General features: G+C 38.4%; 1 protein-coding gene and 2 long non-coding RNA genes across 3 annotated transcripts; 2 read left to right on the forward strand and 1 right to left on the reverse strand.

The window, feature by feature from the left end:
- Positions 1-9,535: 9,535 nt before the first annotated feature.
- linc.pou2af1 (lnc RNA pou2af1) lies at positions 9,536-15,533 on the reverse strand. Its single transcript, XM_020644861.3, has 5 exons — positions 15,394-15,533; positions 13,316-13,416; positions 12,538-12,589; positions 11,448-11,773; positions 9,536-10,234 (listed from the first exon to the last, which is right to left on the reverse strand). Exons 1-5 carry the CDS (start codon positions 15,398-15,400, stop codon positions 9,881-9,883), a joined length of 840 nt encoding a protein of 279 aa, XP_020500517.1. The 5' UTR covers positions 15,401-15,533; the 3' UTR covers positions 9,536-9,880.
- On the forward strand, positions 11,055-11,842 carry LOC136180533 (uncharacterized). Its single transcript, XR_010667153.1, has 2 exons — positions 11,055-11,187; positions 11,413-11,842. It is a non-coding gene; the product is annotated as an uncharacterized lncRNA (long non-coding RNA).
- On the forward strand, positions 13,402-17,822 carry LOC114920885 (uncharacterized). Its single transcript, XR_003809171.2, has 2 exons — positions 13,402-14,063; positions 15,341-17,822. It is a non-coding gene; the product is annotated as an uncharacterized lncRNA (long non-coding RNA).
- Positions 17,823-18,711: the final 889 nt, after the last annotated feature.

Below are 18,711 nucleotides of genomic sequence, written 5' to 3' on the forward strand. Positions count from 1 at the left end.
TTTAAAAGATTCAAGATTTTTATTTGTCACATGCTCATACAGCTGTGCAGTGAAATGTGAAGACTGTTCCGCAAGGCCATGCAATAAACACTCAAATTACTAATAAACATATATACAGTAAAATAGAACTATAATGTAAAACTTAAAAAAGAATATTGCAAAAAAACAAAAAAACTTGCTGAATAAGATTTTGATGACATTTATAACCCAGCCTTGTTGAATAATCGTGATTGGTCAAACACTACAGTACATTCTTCAGCTAAGATCTGTTACTTCTTAACGGCAGATCATTGCTAACAAACCTTTTGCTAATGCAGCTGCTCTAATCACAGGACAAACTGTCATCACGTCAATCCACAGAAACAAGTCCTAGAAATGTTTACTGTTGCATGACAGAAAAAAATAGATAGGTTATAAAAAACATAAAAGTTTGGATGACAGATTATACCCCCCCACACACTTTTTTTTTAACCTCCATATCTTTACAGTTATTATTAAAAGGACAGGTGGAGTGTTAATGACAGGAATTATGTGGTTGAATAGAGATGGTGTATATGATTGTCTCCCACTGGCTATAGATTTATCTTTTTATAGACTTGCTCTTGTGTCATTTCGTTCTGCCAGCACATCTTGGTGGGGTAGCACTATTTGATGGAAACACCGACAATAGCCTGCGGCCGGTATGATTTCACATACTGCACCTGACATATTACCTTTAAAAACTGCCATACAAGTCACAATGAAATATCAGAGCAAGACACTAATCTAAGTGATTAAACGGGTGTTTGTAATCGAGCTAAGGCGCACTAACGGTATCTAAAGCCTTGAATTGCACGCTCACAATCAGCTATTGTTTTCTTTTTCTGTCAGTGCTTCCTGCATTTTGCCAATGTCAGTCCCGTAGTCGCCCATGTGTTTCACTTTGTCACGTTTTCTGATATCAGTTTGCTCTGAGTTTGTAAAATATGATAAACTTATGACTTGTTCATGTCCAATGCTGCATGCTCTGCTCAAACTCTGGCTTTACTAAGCGGTCACATAGAACCAGCTTCCTATGTGACCGCTAAGCATGATCTCCTTCGCACAAAAAGGGTCATAACTCCCTTATTACTGACGACATTCTCCACAGAAATGTTTGTTCTTGCACAACTCCTTCACATGCAAACCAGTAACCCTTACTGTAAAAAGAAAAGAGAAAGAACAAAAACCCTTTGTAGAGTTTTTGTGGAAAAAGGTTCCTGACATTTAACAGAAAAAAAACAAACAAGCACTCATGAACTGACTCACTTAATTATTTGTGTGCAGCCTTTTATTTATATGAAAACTACTTTTAGCAGTGTGGACTAACCTACTGTACGACCTACATCAGCCTCCACATAGTGTCTGTGTGATGTGTAAATATACTCACCTGTCACTGTGTGTGTGTCTGTCTGTTATCAGGGCTGGGTGTGTGTCGAGGTTTTGTGCAGAAAGCGTGAATGAGTGTAATCAGCCTTTGATTTAGTCAATAAAGAAACAGCCTCAGATATGAACACACAAAAAGGCTCACATAACGTTGTGAAACACAGAGACGTGTGTGTGTATTTTACACACTTCTTGTTGATCGTGTTGCTTAATTTTTAACATGAACAAACGAGGCACAGAAACAAAGGATTCTATTCAACGACTGTGATCATAAAAGTTCAAAGGAGCCGCGGTGTGGTGAACTTGTTGGTTGCTTGATTTTCTGGTTGTGCTTTCTGTGGGTCATCATGGATTTAGAACACCTCGGCCCGGTTGTTCCCAATCCATAAGAGCACTCCCCCATTGTTAGGAGACAGAATGAGGACAGAGAGGCACGACTCCCCTCTTAGCAACCCAGATCATTTATTCTGTTTTATTTCATATCTCCAGATCGTGACTCTGTTTTCTTCCTGTCAGTACCTTCCCTCAGTGTTGTAGTCAAGACCAAACCAATCAAGACCAAATCATACCCCTGACCAGATTGATCTAAGACTGACCAGATTGATCAAGACTGAGTCAGGACCATAAATATCAATGAAAATCATCATCTTGTGTGCAGCAGGAGTGTCACTCACTTAGACCATAACACCAGGAAGGTTGCTGCTGTAACCAGAGTGTTAAAATCAAACTATGAATGAATTGAAATGATTTGTTCTTTTAAGAAAGGCCTATCAGTGTTGGTCTTGACCGGTCTGAGTCAGCCCATTCTGAGACGGAGACAAGACAGAGCAAAAATGCTTTGAATTCCAAGATGAGACAGAGACCTTTAAAAAGTGTTCTCAAGACCTGTCTTGAGATTAATATTGATTTTGAGTACTACAACACAAACTTCCTGGTCCAAAATGTTGCAGCACATATATTGCACATATAAGAACTAGGAGACAGATTAAGGGAGCTATCACACCTCACCTGTTTAGTTAGGCTAAAACTTTGTTTGTCTGTTTGCACTGAAAGCTGTCAACTGATCCCTGGTGCGGACCAAACAACAGTACCGAGAAAAGTTTGGTCTCAGTGCGTTTTTTTTTTGTAGTAAGACCATTAACCAACTGTGATCTGACACAATTGCAGGAATCATTGCGCTTCTTTTTGGATTAAACCAGCTATCATAACCAGCCGCACATTGCATTATGGGTAGGATTGTAAGCCTGTGTCTTTGAAGTAGCAACAGCCAGGTAGGAGTCAACTAGTCTTTGTTTACCTTCCAGATTTTTCCCCACAAGAAACTCAAAAAGGCAGCCAGGCAGAACAAAAGGCGCCATTTTCCTCGTGCGTCACACATTTGGTCCTCTTGTAGATATTCCAATGTGAACACAGACTTAGTCTGGTATTGTTAAAGGGATGGATGCAAGCCTAAAGCAAAACTTTACCTTTTCCTGTCAGGCATTAAAAAGCTTGTTTTGAATCATTCATATACTTTTATTACATGTTGGCAAGTTATTCTAGAAACTTTGTTGGGCCTACGCTCCCACATAGTTTCATATACAGATCGCTTTACCCTTGGAAATTTCCAGCTAAATGAATAAATAATATGCTTTAGACAAATGTTCTTTTAAGTAAGCCAGGAGAGAAAAAAAGTCATAAAAAAAACTTGTTGTCTTCGTGGACATGTAGCAACGTCGATACAAGCAAATCAAATGTGAAGAGGAGCTCTGCTGAGGCCTGCTCTGCTCTCACTGATCGTGACCTGCAGGCCGAGCCTCTGCACGGGGATTTCCACAAGTGCTGCTTCAGCAGGAGCATGACAGGACTCACAAACAGGATCTGTGGATTAGACAGACACACACACACACACACGCACACACACACACACACACACACACACACACACACACACACACCAATCCCTTATTGTTTAACCTTGACACTCTGCATCCAGTTACAGGAAAAATGGCGAGTTGTGAGGAGGGGGGGAAAAACGCTCTTCAGATTTCAAATCAGTTGGTTGGCTTTGTTCAGACTTGGCACACGTTGATATGACACAGGTTGAGTATGTGGTAGTGGGCACTACTGTGGACAGCTGTTCAAAAGTTGGTTTCCCATCAGCTACTTCAGTAGATGTTTGCAAGTCATCTCATACACTGCCCCCCACTGGCCAGAAGTAGAAAGTATACCAAAAATGTTTTCAAAATCAAGATGAGTGATGGGAAGTCATAAATGCATACGCTCAGGATCAATATCTTACTGCTTTATCAGAAGAGCCTGCAGGCGATACTCTTATCTTAACATCGCTTACAACTAAAGAGAAATATTACTGTTAAAGTTTCAAAGTGTTTATTTCAGGTTTGGATCATATTATGATTGATCACCTGTCCACTTAGCTGCTGGCTTTATTTCATTACAAATCATAATATTTAGACTTTTCTGTCTGTCAATTGTTTTAATGTATTGACTGTAACTTACAGTGTTTTTTAGTAATACGATTTTAATTACGCTCTGCCATAATATTTCCCTTTCCATTAAATGTTTGCAGTTGTGCTGTTCTGGCAGCCTCCAGACAAAAACTGTGGAGGTACGTAGTACTATACCAGGAAAACCTACAAAACTCAAATTCAAGAACTTATAAAGATTATCTTGCATCCCAGGAAGAGACAAACTGTTTGTAAAAAGAAAAAAAAATACAATAATTTAGTTTGTTCATTGCAGTGTTGCAGGAAGTCCACACAAGTGGACACTTCTGTAATTTTTCAGAATTATAACTATCAGCAAAATGAAAACATTAACATCACTTTGCATGCCCTAAGGAGTAACACAAATCTTGCACTGGTATTTAATAATCATGCATGCAGGAGCCCATTTGACAGCAAGCGGTGAGGCGCTGTTCACACTTGGCACTTCATGAATGTGAAGAAACAGAACGCGCCTCAGTTAGCTTGATCCAACTTGCAGTTTTAATGATATAATGAAGGCACCACAGGTAAATGTTTGACATACTTCTTTCTGTTTTATATATCTGTGTCATGATATTAAAAAGCTCACTGCCAAGTTACAGAGTAAAACATGCCCAGATTTTTTTTTTTAAACTTAGCAATGCTTCTCATTTAATTTGAATAGAAACCTCACAATAAAAACAGATACTGGCTAACTTTCAGTACCACCATACACCTGACTCTTCTGTAGATACCAGCTGTGATTTAAAACGAGTGCTGTTTACTTGTTCACAGTCAAGACTTAAGTTTGGCATTTTGGACATCACTGTCTGTTTTTTTTTGTGGCCACGAGAAGTGACCACGAGTGGATGGTTAACGCATTGCTTCACCTGTCAATCAATGTAAGCCACACCCTCAAGCACAAAAATGCATGAATGCATAATACTACATCAATTTATTGACTAGAGTCCATACAGGAAATGTTAGCTGATGTAATAAATTAAAATTAGAAGTAAACTCATAAAATGAGAATATTATTGTTTTGCATTAACAGTATTTTTTTATATTAACAAATATTTTCAAATAGTCTGTATAAAACATGAACAAAGTCGCAGTGATGTCTCTCATTGATTTGTGAAGAACGATGTCAGAAATTCTATCGCTATGATTGTAACATTATAAATCTAGTAACATGCAAATGTAGGTGAGGCTGGCTGTAAGCGCCCTGGCAGACAGCTACATTCCCCTAATTATGCAAATTTATAAATAACTTTCCAGCTCAATAAAACCAAAACAGATGAGTTGTAAAAAAACAAAAAAAAAACAGATTTGTTTCTGCTTTAAAGAGATCAGCACACTAAATGTCCTTCAAAGTGTTTTGTTATCTGGGTAAAGCAGCATCATACTTGTGAGTTCTGTTCTGTCTCTTTTTAGCCTTTTTGTAATTGTGCACCTGAAAAATGTCATTGCCGTTGAGTGTACTCCCTTTTTTTGCAGATTATTTCTACTTTAACCATTTACATTTTAGTATGAGGCCCAATGGGAATTCCTTTGTTTTTGCATACAGCCTCAAGTGGACATTTGAGGAACTGCAGTTTTTGCACTTTTGCACTTTTGCACAATATATTGATCTGAGTGTCTTCCCCTTTGCAGTATTGTTGGACTTTAACTCTTTCCAGTCTGAACCAATTGGAACCTGGAAATCAAAATTGCTTCACTCACACTGATGAACAGCACATTAAGGCTTCCCTGATTAGTCTAGTGCTGGTTATGCAATAGACTGAAATGAAACCAAAGTATGTGCGATGAAATGAAGTGAGTACTTCAGGAAGACGACATTTATATTCGGTCATTTTTATTGACTGATTGTGGCTCCACCAGGTTGGAAACAGAAGGTAGAAACAGCCTCTGTTTAAATTTTCCACAGTGCCAAGATAAAAAAAAGAAAAGAAAAAGAAAGTTCAATAAGCTTTCAAATGTCTCCCTCCAACATTCATCAAGGTGAAAAACAATGGATTTCCTGATTCATGTCAAACTCAGACAGCTCTGTTCCCAGAATGGAATTAAGGTCGTTCTTATTAGAATACAGTACTGAAGTAATTTGTTGCAGACGTTTCAGTCAATCCTCAACATAATTTTTTTAATAAAACAAAATATTTTGCATTTCTTTTGGTCAGTTTCACCTCTCTAAGGTTTCAAACTTCCCTCCAACATGAATCTACCGCAGGGGAAAACAATGGATTTTCAGATGTACTAGTATGTAAAACCACAGCTCTGTTCCCAGAACAAGAATTTATATTTAAACCGCCCAAATTTGAGGAATCCCTTTGATTTGTTTCAAACAGATTAGAGTCATTTGCTAATTCTTTGTATGTTAGCCCCCAGCTCTGAGATAACAGTGTGATGGAGACGCATGAACTTATGATAAAACGGGAATAAACTTCACGCCAGGCTGAGCCACCAATTCTTTGCTTTCTCATCAGAGGCTTTTAGAGACTTATCAAACACCTGAAGGGATTAAGCATGTCAACACACACACTCACACACACACACACACACACACACACACACACACACACAAATCCCCTCTTGTTCAGCCTTGTTCCACCACTCTTATCAATGCTGCTGGATGACCCTGCAGGTAAATGGAGGGGTGTGAGGCTTGTTTACGATTAGAGATCAGCATGAGGAGCATCAGACTGATCAGGTTTACATCTTGATCTCCTCAGACTCTGCTGGTGTCAGTCAAGACCCCCACCCCCCCAGTCCCCCTTGTCCTTTCACTTAAACGCCTGAGAGCTCGAAACCTCGTCTCTGTCTGCAGCAGTGTACCGTGTGCGCCTCGCAGGGGATTACAGCTGTGACGTTCAGCCTTGGGTCAGGATCACTGGCATGTTAAAAGAAGCTGTTGCAGTTGGCAGTTTAAAAGGCTTAAGTCAGGTATGAGACGACAGAAATACACACTTGGTCAGGTTTAGACAGAGATGTTTAAGTTTCAGCCCGGATAAGGATCAGGTTTTCACACCCCAGGTCAACCTCGACAGGTGATAAGCATCTGATGTTGCCTCTTTCAAGCACAAACACTGACTATGCTTTTCTTCAAATAGAGACAATTATACAGAAGACTATACAGAATCTCAAATGTGTGAAGTGATTAAATACAATAACTACATTAGTGTACTTCCTTAAAGTCTTCAATTAGATCTCAGGTTTACTGAGAACTGTGTCACAACTGGCATGAGAGAGCAGATTGATACCTGACAATGAATAACTTTGTTTTTTCTTTGTTTTGTTGTCTTATGTCTTATATTTACATTGTAATCTAATTCATAATTGATGCTATGGCAGTATACTGTTACTGTATTAATCCAATAAAGCATATTGAAAATATATTGACTGGCCTATAATGTGATTTGTGAAGCTCCTTTTGCAGAAGCACTGGTCCTCCCCCCTCATGCCGACTTGTCTCATGTTTGTTGTGTAGTTGATTAACAGATGCAGACTGTAGCCACCCTGCTGAAGAGAGGAGGGGTAGGAAAGTGTGGTTTCTGTGTTGTCCTCTGGCTGCACCCTGAGTGTCTTAACATGGACTTAAGTATCCTGGTTTTTAAGTATCTTTTTTTTTGTGTTTAAGCAAGTAAACATCATATCATTACGATTTCAGAAACCGAGATAAGCCGTTACTCGAATTTGATAAACCAGATTATTATACCTGGAGTAACCAGAAAGGAACAGGATAGTGTAGCATACGCCTTGGCCCAGTTTGTGACCTTGGAAGGGATAGTCCCAGCCAGGTGACGTATAAAACAAACACTTACTTCAGGAGCATCAAAGAAACTTAGATTTGTCCGTTGGTTAAGTTCGCATTGCTAATAATGCTAATAATGCTATTTTTCTCAGATTTCAAAATTGCCACAGTTTGAGTTGTAAAAAATAAACATCAAAGCCGCCTGCACAAATAAGATACTGGAATCAGAAACCAGGATACAGTATTTATTAAGTATATACAGGGATATGAATAATCAGGGTTCTCTATGTGGTACACTCATTATCTCTGAAGCAGGAGGACACAGGAGCGCAGGAAGTGAATCATAGCTGGGGGTTCCTATGAGAAGTCATGTTGACATGTCCACCTCTTTGCCTGTTACTAGATTGATTTAAAGTTAGTCTGAGCCTGTATTTCCAATATGAAGACTGCCATCAATGGGCTTCAAAATAACCCTTTAGTCACTATTGGCTGATGTCACTGAGTCTACGTCCATGTTTTATAGGGTCTATGTTATGAACTTTACAAATGGAGAAATGTTATACATAAAGCTGAAAATGATAATGTCAATGAAAGATATAGACTAGCACTTATTGAAGAGTTAAAGGAGGAAAGCCTAATCCTGAAAACTTAACAGGTCAGGTAATGATTTCAAAGTTGTTGTTTTTAGCGTCCCCTGCAAAGAATCAATCATTCAGGTATTTTCTTGGTTTTCCCCCTAAAACAGGTTGGCATTTTTAGAAAACAAAACACAACTTGGACCCTCATTTGCATATAAAACCAGGATAAATGTGATCATTTACAGAAAATAAGACCTGCAGGATGTTTTAAACGTCTTTTCTGATCATCTGAATCTTCAGTATAATACACTGATTTTAGTGCTGTGGAAGAATAAACAGCTAGATGTGGTGTGTGGGATTTATGTTAAACAATAATAGACTTTTGAATCTCCCAAATTTTGCAAAAAGAAACCATCCCAGCTTAAAGATTTCCAGCAAGCCATCTGCCAACCTCTGGAGTTTTATTCAGTATGTTATGCGTTGAGTATATTATTAGTTATAGTTTAACAAATTCTCTAATTCTCTGAACATGATCAATCTTAAGCTTCCATATTTTTCAAATCTTTCAAAGAACTTTATTTACAGCACATCATGCTGCGTATTCAATCCTATTGAATCTTTTTCACATTTTGTCTTTTTCTGTCTTTAAGGGAATTCTTCAGCTTGGCCTGAAAGCAATATGGCTTCTCTGTGTACCGTTAATCTATTTTACTTTTTGTTATCTTATTGTGTTAAGTCCAAAGAACGTTCACAGTCACAGGATGACAGCTGAGACTGATTAAGGTCAAATGTTTCAAAGAGCCAGGCAGACATGTGGACATCACAGAAACTATGAAGCAAAGATTTACATGTTTTTATCTGCTGCTTTGGGAATCTTGTAAAGTTGTAGTTTTGGAAACTTTTTGATGGAGGGAAAAGAAAGTTTCCTCAGTTTTTATGTAGAATAATTGCATATTAAAGGTGCTCGGTTCATCATGTCGAAATGATTTCAAATTCCTCTGCACTTGCGTGTACCTTTCTCCCTGCAGGTTTAGTCAAATCTATTAGGATTCCTTCACTTCAGTGCAAAGTATTGCATTACAGTTCAGCCCTGACATGTTATCAGCCTGTGTTGTGTGTTGTAACCTGCCTCCCACATTTTTCAGTTTCTGTGATAGATGGACAGAAAGAACTTGAGAAACCTGGCGTGAAGCAACAAGGAAGATAAGTGAAGCGGCTCGTTTGGGGAGTAAACTGTGAACCTGCAAGAGCAGATGACCAGTAACTGACACTAACACATTATTAATATTTACTCGTCTGTGTTTGCATTTCATAGACATCAATGAATCTAAAGCATGGTGGTAAATTAAGCACATATTTATTTAGAACAGAAACAATTTGTGTAAGAAATGTAAGAAAATAAATCTGAGTACTAAAAAAGTAGTTCATACAAAAATATCGTTATTTTTTTCGCCATGCATTCAATCATCATATTCCACGAAGGGAACTGTCAGTCAGAGCATACACACACACACACACACACACACACACACACACACACACACACACACACACACACACACACACACACACACACACACACACACACACACACACATTGAAATGCAAAGCAGACCATCAAGCTTACTGAAGGGATTCATATTTACAGTCCAGAGACAAAAAAAGCAATACTGCTGCAGGTCTCATCATAGAACATTGTAACACATTTCCGAGCTCATCTGCAGATCCCTCCTTAAGTAGCTCTCCTCGGCAGGACAGGCGTAGGGATAGTCTGTCGGGTTGTAGTGAGGCACATACTCAGGGGCAGAGAAGCTCTCCTGCTGACTGGGCCAGCAGTGGGGCAGGCAGTAACAGTCCTGGAGGTTGCAGTTCTGATAGTGGTAGTGCTCTGAGGCGAAGCCGCCGTGGTAGCTGGACTCCATCCTCGTGGGCGAGTCGTAACAGGAGGAGGAGGAGGAGGAGAAGGAGTCCTGTGGCGAGTAGCTGTTTGGATCCATGGGGTTGCAGTGCTTCAGGTACTCCGGGGAGGAGCAGGGAGCCTGAGGAGGAAAGAGGAGGATATGATGGTTCAAGGAATTCACACTGGTCTGCTGGAACATTTGATTAATGTATTAAAAAGTGAAAAAACAACCCTGACATTATGAGCTACTCTTAACATACTAGCAGGCCAGGCTTTTCTAATACACACACACACACACACACACACACACACACACACACACACACACACACACACACACACACACACACACACACACACACACACACACTTAATTAAAGCAACATGTCTGTAAATACATGTCTCTGCTAAAACGGAATCAGGCATGCCAAACCTCTTTCAGAAACTGTTAAATGATATATTTCCTGGGGGGTTAGAAGTCATTCGTAGCTGTAGGACCATAAAATTCAGAAACTTGTAAATTCACAGTGACATCTTTTAAATCACTTCTAAAAATGCACCTTAGACTTGCCTTTATGTGATTTCACCTTTTAAATGCTTTTATCAATCTATCCCCTGCTCTTTTTGCACTTCATCTGCATATTTGCACACCTCCACTTTGCACTTTACTTGGTAGGAGTTCCTATTTTGGCTGATTTTATCACGATGTTTTATATTGTTTTATATTTTGTTGTGTTGTCTGATTCTTCAACGTTGTCTTGATTTAAAACAATTGTCCCCTTGTGGGACAATAAAGAATCTGAACCTGAATGCCTTCCTTTATTCATTTCATTGCTCTTAATCTTCTAATGGATCCTTTCCTGTATTCAGTTTACTGCTCTCTTGCTTTTATCCGTTGCTACTCCTTCTTGTAATGATTTACACTTCTCTCCTCTATTACTTTTTATTTTTTCTAAATTGTTTCACCTTGTAGCTTTAACTGCCCTTTGAGTCCTGCCTGTTGTATCTTTCTTATTCCTGTAATTTGCATTTCTATTATTTGTGTACTCTCTGTTTGGCCTGACTGTCGATGTCTGCTCTGTTGTCCTGAGTGTAAGCATTTTCTTTAACTGTCAAAGCCCTTTGTAAACATATGTTTTTAAAGGTGCTATATCAATAAAGCCATTATTATTATTATTTATAATTGTAACTGTCCTATTCTGCATATGTTTCAGTCAACAACCTGGGTATTTTCTTTGCACTACACTTTTGCTCTTAATTAGGCTCCTGTCACCCAGGCATTTAAGCTTTATCCAACAACACTTCTGTTTTTTTTAGATAAGGTTTACTTTGTCTCAGTGGGTGAAACCTACCATCTCCTGGCCATAGTAGTCCGCATCAGAGGAGAGTCCATGGCACCAGGGCAGCGGCAGGGTGGACAGGGGAGGCAGGGAAGCGGAGCAGCCGCCGCCACCGACGGTGCTGCTGTGGTTGTTGTTGCTGACATTGAATCCGTTGCTGGGCAACATCATGTCTCCAAGCTGCTGCTGGATGTCGTCAAATGTGCTTTCTTGCATCTGGATGTTGCAGGAGCTGTCAGGGAAAGGGAACGAGGCGGTGCGCAGCTGGATGGATCGTGCAGCACAGCTGTTCGAGTCGGCCGCAAGCGGAACGGCAGGGGGAGGGTCCACATAGCGATCTGACGGAGAGGAACATGAACATTTGATTTTAAAATACCTGCAAAGATACGAATAAAGGGAAACTCGCGTCCCATTGTTTCATTCCTGTGATAAATAACACGGTTTAAAAATGAAAAAAAAAAGAGATCCTTATAAGTTGTTTTATAAAATAAAAGTTTGAATAACTTCTTTTCCTAGTCCGTCCAAATACAAAATAGATTTGAATGGAGAAAAATATCTTCCAGAGCGCATTCAAACAGAGTGCAGTGTCGTATCTGCATATTATACAGATCACAGGAAGACATTTAAATAGAGCCTATAAGTTCCGAGTGATGTCATGACACCATCAGCCAACACATTTGAATGTAGGCTTAGTTTATAAGAAGGAACCCTGCACATTTGCTATGGGGCGGTCAGTAGACTAGAAATATATTCTAGGTAGACTTTGCTGAGTAAACTGGTCATGACTGAAGAGTTCATGTGAGTATTTTTGTTCCTGGTTTTAGGGGGGCAGGGAAGGCTGCTGTCTGTCATCAAGCAGATCGTGTTCGACTTGGATTCTTTTGGATTAATCCAACCACAGTTTCTGATTGAGTTTGAGGACACTAGATATTTCTAAACAGTTTCCTAAACAACTGGATTATATTGACTTAAACTGTCTAACTGTATTCATCTAGGTGTAGCCTATCAACTGCTTTCCGTTTGGTTTCAAGGTCTGCAGCAGATCTTTACTTTTAAAATCGTTCATTTAATCCTAAATACTGGACTTGGATGTTAAACTTACTTGGAAAAGGGGACGGGCATAGATCCGGGAGATCAAAGCAAGCCTGGGATGTCTGTTCATCGGGACGAAAGGAGGGAGAAGAAGGGTGGAACGAAAGCAGATTATTATTATTAATAATAATAATAATAATAATAATAATAATAATAATAATAATAATAATAATAAAAATAATAATAACAATACATTTTATTTATAACGCACTTTACATTTAAACAAAAAGTGCTACAAATTCAATAAACCCATAAAAACAGTAGCAATAGTGAAAGGTAAAATCAGAGTTAAGAACCTAAGCATAAAATAAGATCTAAAAGCAGTGGTCTAAGGGAAAGGGTCCCTTAGAAGGGCCCATAGGGCAGCAGAGGAGAAGGCTCCGATGAGAAGTGCATTGCAGTAGTCGAGCCCGGAGGAAACAAAAGCGTGGACGAGTTTCTATATTATGTATATATATATATATATATATATATATATATATATATATATATATATATATATATATATTAGATATTTTGTCATAACTCCTAGCTTTGTGTTTTATTCACTGTAAGTGGCGGAGTGTGGTGTGTGTGTGTGTGTGTGTGTTTGTGTATGTGCGTGCTTAATGGCTCAACGTAGATTTGATCATAGCCTAGTCAGACATTAACAGTTTATTACTTGTCTCTCCTTCATCAGGGGCAAAGGTATAGTGACAGTGAATACACAACAAAAGAGAGAGAGAGAGAGAGAGAGAGAGAGAGAGAGAGAGAGAGAGAGAGCGAGAGAGATGGGGAGGAGTGGTTACCGTTTTAACTTTCTTGCTGTTGGCCTCTCGGGCTCGATGCCTCTGCAGCAGCTCTTTGACTGTGGTCTTCACGCGGACGCCCTGATACACCCTGGGCTTATCTGTATGAAGATATCAGCGTGTCACTCATGTTTATTGAACAACCTCCATTAGGGAGGACAAAAGCTCACACTCAATCTTGCTCTACCTTGCCCAACCCTGCTGACCCCCCCCCCCCCCCCTTTCCCAACCACAACCTTCCCTCCCCAGTCAGTTACAACCCACCATGTGTTTTCTGTCCTTACATGTTAAAATAAAACATTAATTTTCCACAATAACCTAAAATATAATTTTCTTCCACATTCATGTTTCCACATTTCCCTTGCATAATAGACTACATGATGAATTACGTTTCGTTGTAGAAACAGTTTTGTAAGTCATGTGGATATTATAATAAACAAATAACTGCAGTTTGAACTGTGTGTCAGTCTCTTTATTCAAAGTTTTGTCAAAATCTGCGCTGCGTAAAAAGTGCATTTTGAGCGCTCATTGCGCGCTGTGGCTCCGGCTATTTTTTGCCTCATTGTCCCGGCCCCGCAGCCCTCTAATGCTCCCGGAAAGGGCTCCCACTTTACGGCACAACACGGCTCTGCGTGTCCTATTACGCCGTCGGCAGACTCTCTTCTCTGCAGCCTGTATGTGTTATCCGCGTTCCCGATCCACCCCGCCCAAACCAGGAACAAAGGAAAGCGGCACAAAATACGCCACAGTAAGTACATATTTCTAATCATGAATGCAGAATAACGTGCATTGACGTACGACATAAGAAACTCGTAGTGATCTTAAGGTTAGAACGCGTGTTTGATCGAGTGGTAAAGTTGGATAAAAGTACTCTTGGCAACTGCGTAAAACGCATGAAACAAAGAGCTCAGAGGAGTCTGTGTAACGATCGGTAGCTCAAACTTTAAACTGTAAACTGCAAACGCGTTGGAATCAATCTTCAGAGCAATATATGTGCCTAATATTCGGCAACAAAGTGAAGTTTTAATCGGCAAAGCAGTGTTATACCGATGCACGAAAACACGATCTATTTACTTTGTGCATTCCAGCTCCGCATTACCTGCTTCCGATCATTTTAAAAAATCAGTTTGGGCTTCAGTTTGAGCAGATTGTTGTTATTTTGTGGAAAAGTTCAACAACAATTCCAGCCTCTTATAATTCAAATATACGCTCTAGTTACTCCAATCTCTGTAACTTTATTCAAATCACCCCTGCCCCCATCATTGGATATGTAATAGTTAAATGCTGTGGCTTTTACACGGACAATAATTGGCCGTATTTTTCCTGATAATGAAGCCTGATTTAGTAGCCCAGAAAGAACGCTTCGTATAGGTGCAGGTAAATCAGGCCTAAAGGCGTAATTTAATGCACCCAGGAGTGGTGAGGCGTTTGGGGAAAGAGCCGATTTGATAAGGAGAATAAGCCTATGCTGCGAAACATCATCTGATAAATATTCATACGGCTAAATGCTACTTCATGATTTGTCTTAAATGTGACAAATAGTGGGCCAAAATCACGCAGCAGACACATCCCACTCCAACGCGGTTCCTCATAACGACCTGTTACGCACAAGCAGTCCGCGCACAGACGCTTCTAGTTGTAATCTAAAATAAAATGTGACTTTAAATGGTGATCTTTAAATACTGTTCTGGCTTTTACAAACACACCATGGTCATAGGAATGTAACAAACAATAACTCAATTAAAGTCGGTAAAGCTCTGTGGGCTGTTTGAATGGAAAACATTGACACCTCTGATCCACAGTAGCAAACAGGTGGTATTAAATAACACCGATTTATTGAACATAAAGTTTTTTATATATATATATATTTTTTTTTTTACCGTTGGTCATTTTATATATTATTTAAATCTGTAACAAAAAGATAATCTGAAGGAAAACTTGCTTATTTTGCACGTGTCTATGTTATGATTGTAACTGTGCCACTAAACTTTTCCCTCTTTTTCCTCTTTTCTCTTTTTTTAACAGAAACAAAACGCAACAAAATGATTATCCAAACGAAAAACCGACATGAAACTCACCAGACATGATGGCTGAGATGAAGAGAGGCTCCCTGGAAAAAGACCTGTGGGACTCAACAATGTCCTTTTCTGCCTCAGCAATATGGCCAAGAACGAAATTTGTGCAAAAGTCTCCAAAAATCTCAACACAAATGTCTTACAGCAGAGTCAGAGCATACAACAATATAGTAATATAGCTGGGGACATATTAGTTTGAGATTTTCTGCCTCCATGCCTACTATTTAAAACCCCTAGAACTCAATGATTTGACAATACTTTGATTGCGCGTTACTTTCAATTTGAATATTCAGAGGCAACCGAGTTGTATCGATTTTTGGATGAAACTCACCACGCATGGACATCACATAAGCCCCACTTTAATACAATATATTATAATTTTACACTTTGACCGAAAACAAATCATACTTTTATTAATTTTTTCCTCCTTTTCCAATATCAGAGCATCACACCCCCTCATTAGGCACTGCAGCCTTGGATGCTCTTAGCGCAACTTTAAAACGAAATTCAACTTTTATCTGCGCCCACATGATTATTGCGAGCATTGAAAACACCGATGTTGCATCTAAACACAAATATAAACTTTATTTTAGACAAAAACGCATAAAATTGGAGAATAAGTGGGCGTGGCAAAGGGCAGCAGCCATCTTTGGAAGCGCAGGCCTGCAAGGTGCTCTGAGCGCTCTCACCTGCTGAGGGATGCGGGGAGACACTTAGTGGCTTTCTTTTCTTTCAAATCTTTATATTTAACAGAGTTTATTTTATATATTTACATTTTTTAAATAAAGTTTATTCCACAATACTTAGGCTATTTATTCCTTAGGAAAAATTCGGTGTGTTAAAATCCTTTTTAATTTAGCACCAAATCACGTCCACCCGATCTCCCCATAGTCTGTTAAACTTCGTTACAATTTTTAAAACACAACTTATATTAGTTTTAATTCAGATAATGCAAACTATGATTGTACTTCAGACAGCAGTAATATTAAATAGCAGATCAGCCTGTAATAACAGCTGAAATACTTTTTTTTTTACTAAAAGAAAGATGTTGGGCGAACATGATATACAAAAGACTTTATAAAAATGATAGAGGAAATGTAAAACTGTCCTATTTTATGTCCTTTTAAGCCAGCTGCAAACATCTGCAGATCTGCATTCTCCCAAACTGGACAAACATTATTTAATGAAACCCGGTATAATATTATCAGCGTCATTTCCAGACTAATATTATGACATTTTAGTGTTATTATCTTTCCATTATTATATATTTATGATCATAAGATGCAGTAGTTTGAAAAAAGTAATTCATCCGTTTAGAAAGAAAATGATAGATGGACCACTTTTTTTTAAAAAGCGCACATAATGTTTGTGTCTTTCCCCTCAGCCTTTAAGATCTTTCTTTAAACATCTGAAGCACTTTTAATAAACTCCTCTCCTCAGTACATGACCCACATGAAAAACTTCTACATCCCTCTTCCCTGCGCTCTGCAGTCTAACATCTTCTCCCTTCTCTCCTTTGCCGCATTACGTTGGCGCAGTGAGGCAGCAGCTTCATCTAGTGGCCAAATTGAAGAACTTCTTCCCAGCTGACATGCCTGTACAACGTGAGTGTTACGGTGTTTGTTTTTGATACGAACAACCTCATATGAAGGTCTTCATGATGACTAAGTATAACTGAGATTGTCGTTTTGCTGTTCCTGAACTAGACTGTATAATATTGATAATACATGAGAGGGGCTGGACATTACCACCTCTTAGAATAATGCCCCCAAATGTACCATGATCACCCTCTGAGATCTCAATAATAAAAAAGTAGAAATGATGTCCTGTGTGTTTCAAATGGGTGTAAATTGTTTTAAAAAATTAACAAAATCAATTGTCATTGCTGTTTTATTTTTTAAAATCTTGAATCCATGTACAGCACTTGGATTGAAAGCGCCTTATGCAGAAATTTATTATCATTGTTTTTATTATTAATACCTTTCAACAAAGAACATAAACTTTCATTTGAAAATAGAGAGACTAATATCCTGTTTTCAGACTTTAATTACATTTCGATGTTAAATCTGCTTTTTGTATCAATGTGTGAGTGAGTGCTCTAACTATAGACATATTCTTATCTTATCTTGTTGTCAGTTATTTTATTAAAAACACTCGAGGGACCTAAAGGATGAAATCCCTTTTGGGTGTAAAAGAAAAAAAAGATTCAAGCCCATATGTTCTGTATCTATTTTTCCTGTGAGGATTCATAAGCATTTTAAGAACCTGATGTTATTAATCTTTGTAGAGTTATTCTAATGTAATTTATAAATATCTAATGTTCTATGTTGAGTGTGAATGATAATTGAATGTTGTCTTTTTGTGGTCTCAGCATGGGTGAAGGGTCCAAGACAAATTTCTCACTTCGACAATAAAGTTCATCTTGATCTTGATGCTTCGTGTAAGATGTTTGATTTTATAAACCATTTATTTAAGAATAATGAATTTCCATATCTACTCAGTTATTTCATGTAAATATCTAAGCAATGATATGATGCAAAAATGTCATGACAGTAATCATGAGAAGAAGTGTGATGTCATCATGACATCATGTCACTATCATAATTATTATTATAACTTTTCATTGTGAATCTCAGAGCTGCTCAACTCCGACTGCTAAAGTAAACATGATCAGTTTTTAATGTCAATATTTGCCCGATCAGTCGCTGGTCATACTTTGCTGTCACTGCTTATAACACACATACCTTTACTATTATTACTGGCATTGTAGCTGTAAATCTGTTTTATTTGTCTCGTTCGATCGCTCTTCCTGTAATCCCAAACACAGGTTCTGCAGATAATGATGGATTGCTGTTGGGTCTTTGTAACATAAAATAATAAAGAATAAGATCTTTTGTGTAGTGTCTCCAGATAACATGTTGTGAATTGGCACTGGACAAAAAAGATTGATTGATTGATAAATGGCTTTTTTGCATTGCACTGATGTTCTGTCACTGCATGTGCATTTTCACTTCAAGCTGCAAATCTTTTTCATTTTTAGCAAATTTCTGTTGTTTTGATTTGTTTTGTGTTTTTTTATCATGATGTAGCAGCTACACCTTCCCTCTATAAATATATTGGGTGATTGCAGACTACTTTGGGGTCCGAGTTGTTGCTTGCTAATATACTTCTGTAAATTCTGTACAATTTTTTTAAAAATCACTTAGCTGTTACTACAACTTTCTTTGTACTTTTCTACTCTTTCTACTCTTTTTTTCTTACAATGCTATTCTATTTTATATATAATTTTAACTTTTTTTTGTAGAAGCTGACTCAGGGAGA

Source organism: Labrus bergylta, chromosome 11 (assembly GCF_963930695.1).
Source record: "Labrus bergylta chromosome 11, fLabBer1.1, whole genome shotgun sequence".
Classification (NCBI taxonomy): domain Eukaryota; kingdom Metazoa; phylum Chordata; class Actinopteri; order Labriformes; family Labridae; genus Labrus; species Labrus bergylta.

Excerpts from the sequence above, each read along its gene's own strand:
- linc.pou2af1 (XM_020644861.3), bottom strand. Across the intron at positions 12,590-13,315 it reads ACAGCAAGAAAGTTAAAACG|ACATCCCAGGCTTGCTTTGA; the intron begins GTAACCACTCCT and ends CCCGATGAACAG. Across the intron at positions 11,774-12,537 it reads ATGCCCGTCCCCTTTTCCAA|ATCGCTATGTGGACCCTCCC; the intron begins GTAAGTTTAACA and ends CCTCTCCGTCAG.